Here is a 20,977-nt window from a genome sequence, read left to right as displayed (position 1 = left end):
TTTTATCATTTCTCCTTAAACTTTATCTGAGATTATTTGGTGTAGGTGTTAGGCAGATACATTTGCCAAAAGGCTATCAAGTTATCTAAACATTATTTATTGAAAAAGTATTTTATTCCCATTGATTTAAGTTTCAGATAAGAGGATTTCTCGTTTTGAACTCTTCTTGATGTGGTGCAACACTGTTTTGAATATTGTAAACTTAGAATATATGTTAACACCTGGTAGAGCAGGTCTTCCTTTATTGACATTTTTGGACTGTTTTTGAATAGTTATTATATCAAATAAGCTTTGAAAAAATCATTGGCATTGAAAATGGTCTTTGGGAATATTGATGGAAACTTGTTGGATTTAGAAATTACTTTATGAAGATTTGATAATTTTATGGTATTGAGTCTTCCTATTTGAGAACATAATTTTTACATGCCTTTATCTTTTTCAGTGGTTTTGATAGTTTTCTTCATATTCATCTTCTACTTCTTCTGTTAAGTTATTCCTAGATAATTTGACTTGGTATCTGTATGAATGGGATATTTTTCTTACTGTATATTTTGACTGATTCTTTTGATATAGTAAAGACCTACAGAGGTTTGAGCTGTTTTTGTTTCTTAATGGTTTATTCCTCTCCATGTTACTGAACTCTGTTTTTAATTAGTTCTACTCTACATTCTCTTGTGTTTTCTCTAACTAATGCTTTCTTGGTCTCCTGATCCCAATAGTATTATCTTTGATTTTGTTTTCATTTCTAATAGCTTTGGCAAGCAGTTTCAGAAATATTAAATAATAATGATAATAGTGGGTAGTCTTATTTGTTCTTTACTTTCACAGGAATTTTTTTACATTTGCCATTCAGCTTGATGTTTTGGGCCTATAATCATAATTTTTAGTCATGTTGTAGAGACAGTCTTGTAGTTTTACTTTTCAAAAGTTTAAAAATCAGATTATGAGTTAAATTTTACCAAGTGCTTTTTCAACATCTATTCACATAATCATGCTTTTTTCCTTTACGCATTAATAGAGTGATGGTGGTGGTGTGCTGTGGAGTTAGTTCTGGCTCACAGTGACCCTGCATAGGGTTTCCGAGGCTGTAAAAATGTACGGGAACAGAAAGCCTCATCTTTCTTCTGTGGAACTGACGCTGGTAATTTCAAACTGCGACCTTGAGGTTAGCAGCTCCAGTTGTAACCACTACTCTACTAGAATAAGATATAGCAATATATATTAAAATATTAAATATATTTTTGGACTCCTGGGGAAATTCCCGTATGGTCATAGTAAGCTGCTCTTTAAAGATACTGCTTGCTAGAATACAGAATCCTGGTTAACTAAGTGTAATGACTACTGGAAATATATATATGAGGTGAATCCTTTCAAAATGAGTCCTAAATTCCCTTTAAAAAAAGAAAGGAAAAGTGTTGAAAAACAATATGAAAAATCTTTATTTTATATTGAATTTTTTTTTTTAATTTTGTTGTTGCTAAGTGCCATTGAGTCAGTAGTGACACCGAGATTTTGTGTAGGGTTTCCTAGGATCACCTGGTGGGTTTGAACTGCTGACTTTGTGGCTCACAGTCTAGTTCTGATCCACAGCACTACACCAGAAGGAGGCACTAATTTTCAGAACAAAAATTCTTTCTAAGGTACAGTTTTATTAGAGCATAGTAATCCATCTTTCACCTTACTTTGGACATCTATAGTGTATGGTTTTAAATAGGATATTTTTAACAAGTGTCTGAGGCATGATTATCCATTTCCCCAAGGACCTCTCAATACCTTGATATTCACATTGCCCTCTCTTAAAGTGACTACGTCATTCTCTGTCTTTAATTTCTTGTATTGGGTTGTTAACTTACCTAACTCAGTCATTCATGTAGAGTGTGAAATCTAGCCATTCTCAAGCATCAGTTTCATAGACTGCATAAGCATTCTTTAGGCTGTGTGACATTTGCTTTCCTAGCAACTCTCTACTACACAACCTTCAGTAATGATGATGCCTGCATTTTATCTAAGATCTCTACATCAGATGTATCAGTGAGCTGGATGTAGAAGCAGACAGCTTCTTTTCCTGGGATCCATAATTAGAATTCAGATGGTATGGGAGCTTACAACCTATAACTGACTTGTTCTTCTTATGTTCTTCCATTTACAAACAAACTGCAGTAGTAGTTGTATTATGTATGATGTCAAAACAGAAATAGAAATATTTTCATATTACATTATAGTTTTTTACAGACATGTACAAATGTAATTTGCCCTCGCCACTACAAAATTATTATAGTGGCTAGACCTGCTGATTTTATGTATATGTATGTATGTATGTGTGTGTGTATGTATGTATGTATGTATACATACATACATACACACACACATATCCATAAACATATACATATAGATTCCTGGTGTGGTGCTGTGGGTTAATGCACTGAACTGCAACATCGGTTTGAACTGCAAGGTTCACAGTTCAAGCTCACCAGCTGCTCCTTGGAAACATCATACAGGGTTGCTATACTCTATATACATATGGAGTCATGGGTGTGTCACTTTAAGCATTGGACTACTTACCACAAGTTCAGTGGCTCAAACCTACTAGATGCTCTTCAGAAACACTATACAGGGTTGCTGTGAGTTGGGATTGATTTGATGGCACTTAACAACAACATATGTATATGTATGCTTCTTTGTAAACTAATTAAGTTTTCTCATTTAAAGCACATTTTGACAATTGATTTCCTTTGCAATTTTATATATTTTATTTTATAGATTGTTGTTGTTAAGTACCATGGAGTTGGTTCTGACTCATAGTGACCCTGCTCAGGGGGTTCCAAGGCTGTAAATCTTTACGGGAGCAGAAAGCCTCATCTTTATCCCGCGGAACAGCTGGTAGTTTCGAACTGCTGACCCTTGAGGTTCACAGCCCCATTCGTAACCACTACACTACCAGAGCTCCTTACTTTATAGATTACAAAGCTTTATTCTAAGAAGGAGCTTCACCAGACTTTTAAAGAGGCCCATAATGATACAAAAGATTAAGAACTCTAGATTTTCCTTTTTTTATCAATCTTAGGATGGATCTCATATCATTTGATTTTAGGATTTTCTCATATAGTTTCCTTTCACAATTTGGAATTCATCTTTCTCTTTTCTGGAACAGATTTAAATACTAACATCTGTGCCTTAAAGGCTCAAATCATTCACCTAGGAAACCATCTGGACCTGGAACTTTTCTGAGAGGCAGTTCTTGGAAAATGTTCTCAGTTTCTTCCACACACAAAAAAACTTCATTTTAATTTAATTTATGTGGCTCTTCTTTCGCTAATTTTGATAATTTGTGTCTTCATAGAAATCTTTCATTTCTTACAGATTTTAAATTTTACTAGTAAATTATACTTGCATTATTTCTTAAGGGTTTTTTTTGCACCTGTAATTAATTTTAAATCATTATTGGGGAAATAAACTTCATTTTGTTAATCGCACTCTGTATGTACTTTTGAAAAATCTTAAAAGTTCTACAGAAGTCATAATTAATTTCATCTTTAGGTGATTTATAGTTTTCAGAGTCCTTAGATTAGGATCCACTTTTTTAAAAATGGCACTTGGGTTAATGGCTGGTCTGCAAAGTCTATTTGATCCACAGGATCAGTGGTTCAAGCTCACCAGCCGCTCCTTGGAAACCCTATACGGGGTTGCTATGGGTCAGAACAGACTTGACAGCACTTAACAACAAAAACAACATTTTAGAAGTATGGGGTTAAGGGGTTAGAAAAGGAACTTTCTAGTTATTCCGGGTTAACACAGGAGCTGTGGTGTGATGCTCGTGGTGGGGCTCTTGCATTCTGTGCTGTGGACAGTTCCGTCCTTGAGTTTGTCAGCAAAGCAGGCACCAAGGGGAGTAATGAAAAACCCAGTGTAACCAGCCAGGAGTTTCTGCTCGTAGGTGCACCTGAGGTCCTCGATAATTGGCCAGGGGCTAGGAGACCATGAGGATTTCAAGTTTAGGAGCATTGGAACCTTTGAAATCTGTGTTTGGTGCAGGGGACACTGGCCCAAGATAGCCAAATATGAACAGTCAGTGGACATTGCAGAGGGTAAAATAGGTCTAACCACCCCCAAATTAGGAGCCATAATGTCACTAGAAGGAGCCCCAATAGTGCCCAGCTGCTAACTGAAACCCACCAGCTGTTCTGCAGGAGTAAGATTATGATGATCTGCTTCCATAAACATTATAGCTTTGGAAACCTTATGAGGCAGTTCCTGCCTGTCCTCTAGGGTCACTGTCAGTCCAGATCTACCCAACAGCAGTGAGAGGTTTAGATACGGGCACTAGAATAGCATGATGTCCTCGAATCTTTTGGAAAAAGAAGAAATAATTTGGGGAGGTTTGGGATTATCCAATTTTCTCATCCTTAAGGTGCAAATGTATTCATTACACATTATTCTTTCAATATGCAGCTACTCTTCAGAGAGACCGAATCTTCAAGCATTTTACCAGGAAGCGCCAGAGGGCTATGCGAAGAAGAGTCCACCAGGTGAATGGACACAAGTTCATGGCCACATACCTGAGGCAGCCCACTTACTGCTCACACTGCAGGGAGTTCATCTGGTAAGAAGCTTTCTTCCCTGGCTCTATGCGATTTCAGAAGCTAGTGTGGTTGTTAAACGTTATTTAGGATCTGATTTTTGCTCTATGTCCTAGTATGTTTACCCAGCAATTTAAATTCTTATTGCAAAGAAAACCAGACAAACAATAACAGCAGCAGCAAAACCAAGATGAAACCATTTATCAATGCAAGTTTTACATGTTGTTTCCCTACCAGTCATTTTGGTAAAGTTGCTAACGAGTCATTAACTGGTAAAACCACAACAACACACGATTCAGAGGCGAGGCTAAGGACCAACATAATTGATAAATTAGATGATCACACTGAATAAAGAAGAATAAGAAAAAATCATCAGTATTGTTTTGCTGTTGCTGTTAGGTACCATTGAGTCAGACTTGAACGCTGGCCTGAACTGGGCCATCTTCACAATTGATGTTACATTTGAACCCCTTGCAGCTGCCAGTGTATCAGTCAATCTACTTGTCAGGGGTAGGGGGGATCTTCCTTTCTTTTTGCTGGCTCTCCGCTTTACCAAGCATGTTGTCCTTCTCCAGGGACTGGTCCCTAATAATAACATATACAAAGTATTGCTTTAAAACAGTACAGATTAGGTCAGGTGATGGGTTATGGAAATCAGTCACTCTAAGGAAACTCAGCTGGTGGATTTGCAATAGTCTTCAGCCTTGTGATATGTAGGTGAAAGTAGTAACCTTCAGCAATTAATAGTGGAGACATTCTAGATGATTCAGGGCAACTGAAGTCTAAGTCTGTCTCAGTGGCAAATCTGTAATGTAAAATAAATTCCAATATTGTTGTCAAGTGACGTCAAGTCAGTTCTGACTCGTAGTGACCCTGTACAGAGTTTCTGAGGAGCAGCTGGCTGGTGGGTTTGAATTGCTGACCCTGTGATTAGCAGTCCAGTGCTTTTCCTACAGCACCACACCAGAACTCCAGTTACAGTCAACATTAAATGCATTTATTTCAAAAGAGAAAACACAAACAGCTCCTTTACACACACACACACATTTCCGAAAGAAAAACATGCTTTAGTGTCTGCAGCAGGCAAGGATTGCTGTTTCTGTTGCAAACTGAAATCATTTTGGTGGATGAAAACAGAAACACTCTGTTCAGAATCTTTTCTGGATATGTATCACTTTTTAATTGATTTTCCATGGTTATGCTGAGATTATTTCGGATTTTATAACTTTGAGCATCAGAAGCCAGGGTTAGTTGCTATTCCTGGTATTTTTAATCAAGGATAGAGTCTTATCTAACCCACAGGCCCTAAACTGACTGGTGATATAAAGCTTGCAAATGTGTCATGGCATGTATAGTCTTTAGAAAAAATGTTCTGTGATGCTTTCTATTAAAAAACAAATCAGAAGCACTGGCATCTGCTTGTACCACATTCTCCCTTTGCAGTGGTCTGCCCTTTCAAAGGTGCTACAGCCCCTCCACTTCTGCAGTTTGCCTGGCGTGAAGGGTGACAAATTCATTGCCATTTATCATGTCACACCCATTCTAATTCCCTGGTGTATGTGACTTGTATGACCACTGGAGGCACTTGAGGCTGCGAGCTTTGACTTCAACTAACATCCTTAATGGAAACTAATTTGATAATTTGTGAATTCTTTTCCATTAAGGAAATCGTAACTCCCACTCAACCAGCCTGTTAACCCTGTGAAATGTACATGCACACATGTACTCACACCTACACACAATGCACCTACATGTGCACACACAGAAAATATTGGTGTATTTATTTTGTAAATACATATAAGACTAAGGGTGCACTGAAGTCCTAGGTGCACTGAAGGAATTGGCAAAGAACAAGGCTCTGGGACTTCTGGAATGCAAATTGAAATCTTTTAGCAAACTGAGATAGTACTGGAAACATTCACTCATCTATGCCAAGAAATTTGGAAGACAACTATCTGGTCAACTGATTGGAAGAGATCCATTTCAAAAAGAGGTGACCCAGCAGAATGCAGAAGTCATTAGACAATATCATTAATATTACATGCCATTAAAATGTTGCTAAAGGTAATTTTATAATGACCACAACAGTACTTTGACAGGGAACTTCCAGAGGTGCAAGCTGGATTCTGATGAGGACGTGAAGGAAGGATATCATTACTGATGTCAGATGAATCTTGGCTGAAATCAGAGAATACCAGAAAAATGTTTACCTGTGTTTTATTGACTACGCAAAGGCTTTCGATTGTGTTGATCATGACAAGCTATAGACAACATTGCAGAGAATGAGTATTCTAAAACACTTGATGTGCTCATGAAAACCCGTGCATAGACCAGAAGTGGTCATTCAAACAGAACAAGGGGACACTGAATGATTTTAAATCAAGAAAGGCGTGTGCCAGGGTCATATTCTTTCACCATACTTATTTAATATGTATGCTGAACAAATAATCCAAGAAATTGGATTATATGAAGAAGAATGTGGCATCAACATTGAGAAAGACTCATTAACAACCTGCAATATGCAGATGTAACAACCTTGCTTGCTGGAAGCAAAGAGGGCTTAAAATACTTAACTGATGAAGATCAGGGACCACAGCCTTTGGTATGGATTGTACAGAAAACAAAAATCCTCACCACTGGATCAATAAATAACATTATGATAAATGGATAAAAGATTGAAGTTGTCAAAGTTCATTTTGCTTAGTTGCACTATCTACTATCATGAAAAAAGCAGTCAAGACATCAAATGATGTATTGCATTAAGCAAATCTGCTGCACAAGACCACTTTAAAGTATTTAAGAGCAATTAAAATAAAACTATCAGTTTGAGAACTAAGATGCACCTGACCCAAGGTATGATATTTTCAATCTCCTCATATGCATGTGAAAGTTGGACAATGAATAAGAAAGACCATAAAAGAATCAATCAATGCATTCGAATTTTAGGGTTGCAGAAGAATAGTAAAAGTGCCACAGACTACCAGAAGAAGCACAGACAGAATGATCTTTAGGGGCTAGAATGGCGAGACTTTGTCTGTCAGAGTATTGACATGCTATTAGGAGAAACCAGTCTTAGAAAAAGGACTCCATACTTGGTAAAATAGAGAGTCCGCAAAAGAGAGGAAGACCCCTAAGAAAGTGCATTGACACAGTGACAGCAGCAATGGGCTCAAGTGTGATGACAGTTGTGAGGATGTGCAGGACCGGACCATGTTTCCGAGTGCATAGGGTCACTATGAGTTTGGAACTCACTGACTTGATGGCACTTCACAATTAATGAGTCAGAACTGACTTGATGACACACAAGAACAGCATTCTAAGCACTTTACATTACTGACTCCTATTATCACAATAACCTTGTGAGGGCAAGTACTGTTCTCATTATCACCATTTGATTGATGGTGGTGTTTTGGGACATTGTAGAGACAATTCTGACTCATAGAAATCCCGTGTGACAAAGTGAGACTATCCCATAGGGTTTTCTTAGTTGTAATCTCTACAGAAACATATCATCAAGTCTATCTCCCACGAAGTAGCTGGTTGAGTTGGAATAGCCAACCTTTCAGTTAGTAGCAGAGCAGATACCTTTTGTATCACCAGGACACCTTCTGACCATTTTGCAGATGAGGAAATTAAGGTTCAAATAAGTAAATACCTTCTCAAAATGACACCCAGCCCATCTGGCTTCATCTGGTGGATTAGAATGCTTCGGATAATATCATGATGGGGAATGGTGAATTCCTTCCCACCTACCTGTTAACCATCCCGCTGTGTATGTTAGCTTACTTGGCTTTGTTGATGATTAAGTGAGATGGCATGTGTTGGCTGCTTGGCCCAGTGCCAGGCACAAAAGAGTTTACTATGTGTTGTTTGTTCACAACCAGAGAATAATGCCACCATCCCCGATAGAGGAAACAGAGAGGGAAGCTATGGGAGAGAAAGGCAAATGTTGGCAGTACTTCTACTACCCTTGGACTCCAGAGTGGAGCAGTGTCCGAAAAGAGAGACTTCTGTTTATTCAGTCTGTGCATCTGTCCTGTTAACCTCAGCATGTCTAAATCCTTATGTGTATGTAAGAGAGAAAGCTGAATAAAAGGGTGGGATGACTTCAGACTGAGGCTCAATGACACATACAGATGAGGATTTAGTATCATTGATTACCTAGGAGATTGCCACAGAGATAGGTGAAAGGGGACTCGCCGTTACCCATCATGTTATTATCTGTTACATTCTAATCCATAAATGATTTCTTGTGTGCCTCCTGGTAGCAGATAAGGGTTCAAAAAGCGTGTCATCTTTGTATCTCCCCTGAAATTGTGTTTCTTATAAAAAAGACCGCTATTGTTGTTGTTTAGTGCCACTAAGTTGGTTCTGACTCATAGTGTCCCTGAATAGGGTTTCTGAGGAGCAGCTGGTGGGTTTGAACTACTAGCCTTGTGGTTTGCAGTCCAGTGCTGATCCTATAGTGCCATATCAGGAGTCCTATAAAAGACTAGAGGATGAAATTTGCTTTCCTTCAGAATTGTAATTATAATAAGGCTATTGCTGAGCTAGTTGACTGATGCTCTTTTTCTCTCTATTGTCTTGAACAGGGGAGTCTTTGGAAAACAGGGTTATCAGTGCCAAGGTAAGAAATCATTTTTGAAACCGTGTTATATTTGTTTCTATGTTAAAAAATGATGATATGAAGGGAAAACAGGATATACCCCATTAATATTATGATAAACAATTGTCTTTATGTCAGTTAAGACTTCTCCATATTATTATAACTCTACTTTAGACTCCTTATTCACTGTCAAGGAGGCCTGGTAACATAGTGCGTTGCAAGCTGGGCTGCTAACCTGAACATCAGTAGTTCGAATCTACTGTAGAAGAATTATTACTTTTGAGTTATGGTGTTGGAGGAGAATATTGAAAGTGCCATGGGCAGCGAAAAGAACCAATAGATCCATTTTAGAAGAAGTGCAGCCATAGTGCTCCTTTGAGGCTAAGATGGCCAAACTTCGTCTCTCATACTTTGGACGTATTGTCAGGAGGGACCAGTCGCTGGAGACTGGTAAAGTGGGGGAACAGAGAAAGAGAGGAAGACCCCCAACAAGTTGGATTGGCCAAGTGGCAGCATCGATGGACTCAAGCGTGGCAACAGTAGTGAGGTTGGCCCAGGATCGGGCAGTGTTTTCGTTTTGCTGTGCATAAGGTCGCTATGAGTCGGTACCGACTCGATGGCACCTAACAACAACAACAACAGTTTAGGTTAAATTTTGGTTATCATTTAAGTGATATAGAGGAGGCATTTTAATTTCTAAAGCAAGATATCAAATCAAGTTCAATTCCTAGAAGTTCCTTCTGTGCAATAATATGAAAATGCTAAAAGGTAGTGCTATTTTATGGTCAGGAAGACCTGAAGATGAAGTTTTGCTTTCTACAGGTTTGTTGTCAATAGATGTGAGAAGTGACCTAATAGTGCTTTCTCAGTACTTAACTTTGTGGTTGTTACGTGCTCTTGAGTCCATACCAACTCATAATACCCCTGAATAGGGTTTCTGAGGCTTTAAATCTTTGTGGGAACAGAGAGCCTCCTCTTTACCCACGGAGAGGCTGGTTGACTCGAACCATCAACGTTGTGGTTCACAATCCAGTTTTTATTGTACAGAGCCACTGTGCTCCCATATACCTACATGTGCCATCAAACTGGTTCCAAATCATAGCGACCCTGTGTAGGGTTTTCCACAAGGAGCTGCTTGTGGGTTTGAACGCCAACCTTGTCCGCAATCCAGTGCTGATCCTACAGAGCCACACCAGAAGTCCATATACCTAAATTATTGTTGTTGTTGAGTGCCTATTTAGGAAATAAAAACTATTATCCAAGGTTCTTTTTTTATTTAAATGTAACAGGTGTTCAAAGTTAAGTTGTTCATTTCCAAGTTTCCCAACACAATTCTCATAGAACAATTCTTGCTAGTCTCAAAGAATGAATAATTTCATTGTCGTGTTGGAAAAAATTCCTTGGTCCAGCTTTCCTAGCCTTTGTCTCACCAGTGCAGTTTTCCATGTCTTAAAAGTTCTTTGTAATAAATCCCCATGATTGTCTGTTTCCTTCAAGGAAAACCTGTCATAATTGCCCCTTGGGAATTTAAAAAACACAATCTCCATTGCCTTCAGAGCTGACCTCTCAGCTTTAGATTTAACTGATCCAGCAGATTCCCTTGGAAGGCACTGTTTTAATTGGATCTTTCTTCTGAGGGTACTCATATGAGGCTAAGACAAATATATTACTGAGAGAACTTCTCTTCAGTATATCTGCTGATTGTGATCACATCTACTGATTGTGATTAATCAGCCATTGTTGATTAAATATTTAAACATATTTCATTTGGAATAAATCTATGCATGCATGAACTGGAACCTTAGTAGCAATCCTTGTTGACATATCTGTGTATGTTCTGTCTTCAACTCTTGCCTATCTTTTCCATGTAAAGATAATTTGAGAAATTCTCGATGGACAAAATTATAGTTTTGAGTTTAAACTACATCTTTTATGATATATGCACAATGTTATTTTATTTCTTCTTTTCCTTAGCATGTATTGCCAGGAGATTAAAGGGTTGATTTCCATGATGTGGTGCTGTAAAACAAACACTAGACTGCTAACTGCAAGATTGCCACTTGCTGCTCTCAGAAACCCAATATGGGGTCGCTATGAGTTGGAACGGATTCAATGACACACATCAATAACTGCCTCTGTTAAAAGAAGTAGAAAGAAAAGAAAAGGAGAAGGAAGAGGAGAGGGCAGGATGGAATATTGGTTAAGAGGCATGATGGAACTACTTTATTCACATCTTGAAAGAGATACAAAACCAAATGCCTTCATGGGGAAAGAAAGACACCACACTAATACTAAACAAGCACAAGTTGGTGTCGCTTTGTTAATTTCAGACAAAGCAAAACTCAACACAAGGAAAATTACCAGGGATAAAAGAGACATCGGTTCATTATAAATGAGCCAACTCTTCAAGAAGAACTACCAACCTTTACTGTAGATGCAACTATTCTAATAGGGCATCAAAGTACATGAAGCTAAAACTGATAGAAGTGCAAGGAGAAATAACAAATCCGTTGTTTTCCTTGGAGACTTCAACGTCTTTCCTTCAGTAATGGACAGATCAAACAGAAAATCAGTAAGAATAAAGTTGAACTGAACAGCACTATTAATCAGCTTGTTCTAATTGATGTTGTAGACAATTTCATCCAACAACAGCAGAATACACATTTTTCTTAAGCACATAAGGAACATTCACTAAATGTTCTGGGCCAGAAAGCACACCTGGACAAATTTAAAAGAATAAAAACACAAAATCTTTGTCAGACCACAGTAGAATTAAACTAGAAATCAGTAACAGGAAGGTACCTGGAAAACCTTCAAATATTTGGAGATTAAACAACACACTTCTAAATAACACATGGACCAAAGAAGACACCTTAAGAGGGATTTCATATATATATATATATATATATATATAGTTGGTTCCATCTCATAGTGCCCCTGTATAGGGTTTCCAAGGAGTGGCTGGTGAGTTTGAACCACTGACTTTGCAGTCCAGTGCTTATCCTCCAGTGCCACATAAGGACTCCAACTGTATATGGAGTGTGTACTTAATCCTAAAAAACCCTAGGTGTCATGGAAAATTGCATTGGTGACTTCAAGGTAGACTTCTCACCCTCCATGTAGAAGTCCCAGGTTGAACTGTCTGCCAGTAGACCTCATCCCAGCTACCACCACCCTCCCCCCCCGTGAGTGGAGGCTTGCATGTTACTATAATGCCAAGCAGGTTTCAGTGGAGCGTCCAGACTAAAATGAACTAAAAAAAAAAGTTCTGGCAATCTGTTTCTGAAAGCCAACCAATGAGAGTCCTGTGGATCCTGAACTAATCATGGAGATGGTTGTACATGGGGCCACCATGAGTTAGGTGCCACCTGAAGGACTGCTAGCCCCAACAACCTCTTTCTATACTACGCATCCTTCAGTGGCACACTGGACTCCTCTGTACCTATTGTGCCAGCTATTTAGGTGAAAAGCAAAAATAACAAAAGCTGTTATTCAGAAAGCTCTCAATATTCAATTGATTGAGTCATTCAGAAATCACTTGTTGAATGTGTATTCTGTTCAAGGCATCATGCTGGGAACTTTGAGGGTTTTGGGAGGCAGCTTGTAGCTGGATTGAAATGACGAGAAGAGATTGTTTCAACCTGGAAAGGAAGAAATACAATATTTTTATGGAAGAGTCTTTTTGAATTGGGGCTTGTAAATAAACATAATAAAATTTAGTTAGGCATGAAGCAAAGAGGAAAGGGCAGGATATCAGTGGTGTGAGAAGGAGGGGGGAGACTTGTTCCAGAAACAGCGACTCAGTCTAGTTTTTATTGGAATAAACAGCTCATGTAGAAGAAAGGTGACACAGAAGCTTGGAGTAACCTCTGGGTTGTCTGAAACCTGGGTGGGAATTTGAACATCATTGATTGGCTGTGAAACACCATTAAAAACTTAAGTCATGGGATTGTGGTGGTCACAATCACACTGTAGCAAGGTTTTTCTGAGAGTGGATACAGGATAGACCAGAAGGATGAAGTAAGCTCAGGACTTGATATCACATAGTTTGAACATGGGCACAGATCTGGAGTGGGATTGTGGCAAAGAACACCAGAAGGAGGGAGGGGACCGGTGGCTGCCACTGTGTGGGTCACATGTCCAGACTGAATCTTGGTGACCTGGCACAGCCCTTGTTTATTGTAACTGTAAGTCTCTGAGAAATGTTTGATGGCTGGTTTTATTTTCTAGTGTGCACCTGCGTTGTCCATAAGCGATGCCATCATCTAATTGTTACAGCCTGTACTTGCCAAAACAATATTAACAAAGTGGATTCAAAGGTAAGAGGCAAGCAGTTTGCTTCTGCACCTTCTCCCTCTCCCTTTCAGCATCTCCCACCCCACACCTTCCTTCTACCCTCTTTGGCCCTGATGATAGTCGTGGGATTGAAGTATCTCTTTTGGTATGAATGGCTTTTGTATTTCCTTGAGATGACCACGTTAATGGTCAGCTGGGCATAAACTATGTGGATCAGTTCTACTAAATTGAGAGATTTGGTATTTGAAACAGGAGCTTTGACCTCTGAAAGCCTGGATTTAAGTTCTGACTCCAGCCTCTGCTTGCTTTTTGCTCTATGTGTGTGGCTAAGAGTCACAACCTCTCATAGCCTCACGCTAAAAAAGGGACCTATACACCTTTCATGAAGCTTTGCTGAGAGTTAAACAAGACAGAAGTGATATGAAAAACATGTTAACTATAAATTGCTTTTGCTCAATAAGGAAACTGTTAGCCTTCTAAAGACTCTTAAGAAATTTCAGGGAGAATGTATACCTGTACGGAAAATCATGGTCCAAATTTTTGCCATAGTGCATTCAGCTGGAATAGGCATGCATGTAAGTTCTAGAGGTGGGAAACAGTGTTGCTGATAATGGCAGTGAATTTCCTGATTCATTGGAAAGGATGGCTGTTGGACTTAGTAGTCCTGTACCTACAGAAGGTTAAAGAATACAAATACAGATATGAACCACAACTTTTATGAGACCAGAAAAGATTTAAGATGAATAATAATTGCCCAAATCCATGCTATGTGTGGATCTGTTGCTATTGCTCTGAATTGTGGTATAGCTTGTCGAACATATGCCTAAACTTACTATTTACTGGAGGCAGTATATGAGATTAGTGCAGGGCCTTAATGCTCAGATTGTCAGAACATTCTGGCAAAGGCCACTTTGATGTCACACTGGCCTGAAGTCCTTCTTTGGTTCCATTTCCTCTGGGTATCTGTCTCTGTTTCTCTCTCTTTGCTTGTCTTTTGTCTCTCCATAGCACAGTTTCTGGGAGGACCTGTGATAATAGCCTGTTGTTGTTGTTAAGTGCTGTTGAGTCGATTCTGACCCGTAGTGACCCTGTACAGGGTTTCCAAGGAGTAACTGGCGGGTTCGAACCACCCACCTTGTGGTTTGCAGTCCAGTGCTGATCCCACTGCACCACACCAGAAGTCCGTAAAAGACTAATTTAATCCTGAAGTAACAAGGTTCTAGAAAGTAGATATGAGTCTAAGGTGGTTGACAGAAAGTTAAAGCCTGAATATAAGAGTAAATGAAAATCTTAATATTTGTTTGTCTCTCGAAGTGCTGACTGATCCTATGTTTGTGCCCAGTCTTACTGATTAGAGCATGTGCTTAATCTGGTTAGTTAGAGCTGAGTAATTAACCGTGGCTTTAGTAGAGTAAAATAATATACCCAGTGTGGAAGTCCTAGTAACAATTTGTATTTGGCGGGCGTGGGCTCCTGGTACTAGTTTTTTTAAATATTCCTATGGAATTTTAACTCTTGTCCTCTTGCTTCCTTTTTTACAGATTGCGGAACAGAGGTTTGGAATCAACATTCCACACAAGTTCAACATCCACAACTACAAAGTGCCAACATTTTGTGATCACTGTGGTTCCCTGCTCTGGGGGATAATGCGGCAAGGACTTCAGTGTAAAAGTGAGATGTTGGGGTGCTGGCTACCTACTTCTTCATGGGAATACCCTGATGCAAGTTTGGGGGGATTCTATAGGTTCAGAGTATGATCTAGACAGATGGTTTTAGATCTTTTGTATGTAAATTAATGTCTTCATAGTTTTCTCTTTGTCAGGCGTGTGCGGAGAATTAGATCTGATTTAGAGAATCCCTAACTTCACAACACTGAGGCAGATGCTACATTTAATTCCGTCCTGTCTTCCATACTTCCTCTCTCTCCCTGCCTACATTCTCACTCTCATTCACATTCATTCATTCATTTCTAAGTACACATTAGTCACTTGTGCATTTTAATGGGAAATTTAAAAGATAGAGACGGAGATCTTGATCAGGAATGGCAGCTGTAGAGGTTGAGGTGGTCCTAAGTTAGATATGTTAGGAGATTGGGTCTGATGACCTCACTAGAAACCAGCAGAAACGGAGTTGAGAGGCATCATAGAGCAGCTCCAGTTGTTCCGAAGGAGTTCTGCAATCGAGATGTAAGGAGTAGGTGGGGTGAGGGATGTTTGCAGCTTTGACTGTGGGCGTAACCTGAAGGGTAACTATGCCTATTGGGGCCCAAGTTTGGAGCTTTGCCTTAGCAAAGGGTGTGAGAGGGTGGGGGCTGATCCAGCTCCTGTCAGGGGCTGGAGAGCCTCTGGTTTTGAGTCCTCTTCCCTTGAGTGTTGCTGTAAGGATCTGGATGACATGGGATGCACTGCCCCCTGTTGAAATACAAGTGACTAAACACCTTTCATCCTGAGGCCTTAGTAGACAATCACAGGTGACGAAGAGATGGGGGAGGCAGAGTTGAAAGGGGTTCAGGGATACCTTCATTGACTGTCCGAGTTTACCAAGCCTGATTCTATAAATAAAAAAGGAAAACATGCTTGCCTTCAGGAACTACAAATTCTTCGATTCTTCCATAACACTATTTCATATTTCTCATACAACAATTGTGAGGGTGGTATCGGACCAGACAGTGTTTTGTTCTTTTGTGCATATGGTCACTATGAGTCAGAACTGACTTAACGGCACCTAACAACAGCAACAACAATAGTTACATGGCACTGGTATCCACAAGGTCGTCAGTTCAAACCCACCAACCATTTCGTGGAAACCCTATAAAGGATTGCTGAACCGACTGGATAGCACTTAACAACAACAACAACATACCAAAATCAGCAGGTGGCTCATGTCTTCCTTTTAGGGCTTTGGTTCAGCCTCTGCTTGGACTTAAAAGTGGATGATGTACCTGCCTGTGGTTTGCAGGCTGCCTCCATTCAGTCTTTGCTGATGTGCAGAACCATCTGTCATACACAAGGCTCACCTTGTGTTTTTGTCCCTGGTGACCTGAGAGTGATTGCAGTGAGCTGGCTGGTATAATTTTGGATTTTATTGTCACATGGTGGTTTTGAAAGGCCACTGTAGACTTGTGTGTCTCCATACCATCCTTCTCAAGGTAACCTGTCCTTCTCAAGGAGCCCTGTCCTTGAACTTCTTCCCAGGTTTCTATTTGATTTGGTATTCTGTTTCTTAAAGAGGGCTCCTAATTTATATACACTTAATTCCCCAAAACCTGGAATAGCACCTGCTTCCAAAGATGGATTGGCATTCCATAGACAGGGAACATGTTGCTTGATGTCTCTGCTCCAGTGCCCTTCAGCAGGACCCATGCTGGGGCACTGTGCCAGAATGTTCTTTACTGCTGCTTAAACCCCCGTCTTTCATTGTCCGGGAAAGGTGCCTTGTGCTCACTCTCCTCTTTCAACTGTTACTTACCCTGACCTTTAAAAGAGGTTTTTTTAAAGTTTGGATTTATTTTTCTCTTCCCCAATAAGCAGTTAGCACAGACTGTGAGTACTGAGAACCATAGCCCCGTGGGATACCCAACCACAACAATACTCAGAAAGAAAGCTTTATTTAGCGGGCTTTCTCTCAGAAATATTATTTCTGTCCTGTTCAGACAGCGATCTTTTATGTGGCATTTATGCTGCACTGTTGAGAGATGGAAGGAAAAGAATCAAAGCTGCCGGCACGATGCTGTGATGAACGTTCAGAGCTTTCTGTTGAGTCATGCTGGTAAATCAGCCATGACTGTTACATATGATTCAATGAATGTGTTTCTCCTGTCCAGGTGAGAAAAGTGTATTTGAAAAGTATTAATCTTCAATACGCCAGGCTTCCTGCCACTGCACAAACCAGCAAAGAATGTCAGGACCTGTTACTCTTGCTAAGTGTCATCGAATCTTAGTCGTTACTGACTCAAAGCGACTCTTACGGGTTCCCGGGAGCAGCTGGTGGGTTTGAACTGCCAACCTTGCGTATCCTACAGCACCACACCAGGACTCGTTGTTAGCATGGCTTTACTTTTGTGAGAAGATGCCATTGTTCAGCCATTGTCACTTTCTTTCAGGCTATTATAGCCCCTTTTTTGTAGTACCTGTCAATTGAGTTCCTTTCTGAAGTTGGAATTCTGTTTTTGTCTTCTCTCCAGTATGTAAAATGAATGTGCATATCCGGTGCCAAGCGAATGTGGCCCCTAACTGTGGGGTGAATGCCGTGGAGCTTGCCAAGACGCTGGCAGGGATGGGTCTCCAACCAGGAAATATCTCTCCAACCTCGGTGAGAATTTGCTTTATGTCATTATCCTGATCTTAAAGTTGTTCACATGTATATGATAGCGTGTGGCATAACCAAAGTCCCGGCAGTTTAAGCTCACCAGCTGCTCCTCGGAAGCCCTCAACAGGGTCGCTGTATGTCCGAACTGGTCGGATGACACTCAACGACAACAACAAATTCAGCAACGCAGTGAACAGATTGAGTGCAGGCACGAAATTTACCAACCCTATAATAGTATAACTTAGTCTAACTTTCGTTAATTGCTAAATTTTTGTTACTGCTGCTTCCACCACTCAAGCCTAGCCCCAACCGGCTGATGAATAGATTAGTCATATGTAGATATAAAGGTTAAGTAGTGCTAGGGTCGCTATAATAAATGGTATAAGCATCCCTTTAAGAGCATTTTGTTCCACAAATACGATTCTATGCATAATTATGTGACAAGAAATAATGAGCATGCAGATGTAGCAGGAAGCAGAAAAAGATTTAAACAATAGCATCATCTTCCTGTGAGTGTGGCGTGATGGACAATCTGGAATCTGGGGTCTGGGTCATGCTCAGGTTTGGGGGATGGTGACTATGTCTATATGTCTCTAAAGCAGTTGAACTTGAAGATCTCAGAGGTTCTCTGCAACCCTGGAGTGAGTTGAGCTGTCTTGCAGTTTTTGTTTATAGATTGTGAATTTATCTCTCAAGTTCAGCGACGGCCCGGAGTTCCTTCCTCTTGTTTCTCAGGAGTGGGTGGAGTTGTAATTGCTGTGTACACAATTGGTCTTCTGGCCTCCCTGAGTGACCTCCCCCTCCTGTGGTTCATGAGAACCCCAGCTCCCTCCCAGGTCCCTGTCCTATGGCTGCCCTCCTGACCAGTGCCTGCCGAGAGCTGGGAACTCACCATGGGTGTGCTGTGATATCTGAAAGGTATCTGTCTGGTTCAGGAAGGTTCTAGACAGAACTGAGATCTCTGGTACTTAGGAAGGAGCGTGTACTTACCATGAAGATGTCAGGACAACCACCCACATCTGCTCTTTACTGTGAAAGACCTGCTAGACCAAGGATTTGTGTTGTGACTGTGTTACTTGAGTTCAGAAAGACATTGATAAAGTCTGACATGTTGGTCTAGTTTGAGGGTAGGTAGGCAGGATGCTAATGCAGTGAGGAGGATTTCTAATTCCTGGGACAGCTATTCTTGAAGAGTGGGGATTAGGAATGTCGTATTGGGCCAGAGTTCACCAAATGCAGTGATCTGGTCCAATCTCCAAGGATGGGGAATATCACTTGTCACCTCTCATCTGGGCCAAGTATCTTTATCTTTGATATTATGTGTAATCACCTCTTATTTGACAGTACAATATAAAAAGAGAGAGAGAGACAAAGTTTTAAGTTTATCATATATGGAGGAATGGGTTAAAAAAAAAAAAAAAAAGATTGAGAAATACTGGTGTTGAGTTTTCTAGTCAGTACCAGCTGGGGGGAAGTATTTAAGTGGAGGAAGTGGAATTGGAACTGGTCAAATTTTTCTGTTCCTGAAAAATTTTTGATCCCAGACCTAGAGGAGAATTTCTGAAAACAGTTGGATTTTCAAGATGATCCACTGTCTGTGTGTTATCTCTGATTTTTGTTGTCATTGTTAATTACATAAAATGCTTGTGGTTTCACATAGTCGAACAGTTGGTTTGTCGAAAATATTGCTTTAAACTTTCCCCCAGTAGCAGCTTTTTTGTTTTGTTTTAGGTAACTGGGTCAAAAGCTGTAGACATGCTGGACTTTTGATTTGTTGTCTAGTGGTAGCTTGTCGTAGACAAGACACATTTCATGGTAGGGAGTTACAGTTGCCCCCTTGTCATTAGGCCCTTGGCGGGCCCTTGTGTAGTACGATTGGACTGGAGTGTGAGTGAAGGTGCCAACCTTCCCTCTGTGTTTGGTGAGGGGACACTAGAACTCTGTGTGCTAGTGGGTCGATGATGACAATAATGCAGCTTAAATTTATTGAAAGATTACAGACTCGATGGCTTTGTTTGCGTTTAGTCATCTACTCATAATTACACATGAGCGACTTGCTATTGTTGTTGTTAAACACCATCTAGTCTTTTCTGTACAGGATTTCTGAGGAGCAGCTAGTGAGTTTGAACCACCAACATTGTGGTTCCAGTGCTTATCCTACAGTGCCACACCAGGAGTTCTGGGACCTGCTATGTTGTTGTTGTTAAATGTCACTGAGTCAGTTCTGACTCCTAACGACTTCTGTATAGGGTTTCTAAGGAGCAGCTGGTTGGTTTGAACAGCCATTCTTGTGCTAAGCTGTTCAGTACGTATTCTATAGTGCCTCATCAGGACTCCTCTTTTTCAGAAAAAGAATCTTAGGCATGGAGAGGGTGGGTCACTTGCCAAAAGTCACAGATTTAGGTCACATAGCGATGATTTGAACTCAAGCATCTGCTTAAAAGCCTAGATTGCTGACCACCCTGTTGTTGAAGATTTGTATACAACTATGTTCATTGAGGTGTTATCTGTAAGAGTGAAAAATGGGATCCACCCTACAGACCAGGAAAATTAGTAAATAAATTATGGTATAGCAATAAAATGACTATTAAACCACTATTAGAGCTCATGTTCTTGAAGGAATCCTGAAGGGTATTTAAGGATAGGGAAAATGCGTATGACAGAAGGGTAAATTTAAAAGTATGTTATTAGAGAGGCAGGACATTATGGCGGCTAGGGTGGAGATGCAGTGAGATTCGTGCCTGCAAAACCACAGAATACCAGGCAAAGCAGATTCAGGGCAGAGTTTCAAATCTCGGAAGCACATAGATAGGAATATTTAAAAGGTTTGAAGGCTTATAGCTAGTGAAACTTGTAGCAAAAGTAAGAAATCACGTACTTTTGAATCTGCCGGGCTCAGCAGACTGGAGCTGACAACTTGGGTGAGACCAAATGGCAAGACCAAGCAGGGGAGCACACACACCACGGAAAAACGCAGTGGGAACCTTGGAGCCAAAGTGGACAATACATTTTGTTGGTTTGGCTTTGTTCTGATTTTCTTTTATTTTAGTATTTGTTCATTGGCTCCCCACTGTTTGTGCAACTCCATTCTTCTGACTAAAAGGGGTGCCTGAGCTAGTAGACACCCCCACCTGCACCACTAGTGGGTTCTTCTGCCACTCGTGCACACAGATGCTCTCAGTCCAAGAGC

The 20,977-nt window shown here is 40.3% G+C and overlaps 1 protein-coding gene across 1 annotated transcript in view; it reads left to right on the top strand.

The window, feature by feature from the left end:
* Nucleotides 1-20,977, top strand: part of PRKCH (protein kinase C, eta) — a 376,249-nt gene that overhangs the window by 210,824 nt on the left and 144,448 nt on the right. The window contains exons 3-7 of the mRNA XM_006864635.1: nt 4,450-4,600; nt 9,170-9,204; nt 13,414-13,502; nt 15,021-15,150; nt 17,663-17,790. Coding sequence (XP_006864697.1) covers nt 4,450-4,600; nt 9,170-9,204; nt 13,414-13,502; nt 15,021-15,150; nt 17,663-17,790 — 533 coding nt within the window. The remainder of the gene's footprint in view (nt 1-4,449; nt 4,601-9,169; nt 9,205-13,413; nt 13,503-15,020; nt 15,151-17,662; nt 17,791-20,977) is intronic.

This window comes from Chrysochloris asiatica, unplaced genomic scaffold (assembly GCF_000296735.1).
Source record: "Chrysochloris asiatica unplaced genomic scaffold, ChrAsi1.0 scaffold00067, whole genome shotgun sequence".
NCBI classification, from domain to species: domain Eukaryota; kingdom Metazoa; phylum Chordata; class Mammalia; order Afrosoricida; family Chrysochloridae; genus Chrysochloris; species Chrysochloris asiatica.
Note: the sequence above shows the minus strand (reverse complement) of the source record. Positions and strands in the feature narration are given on the sequence as shown.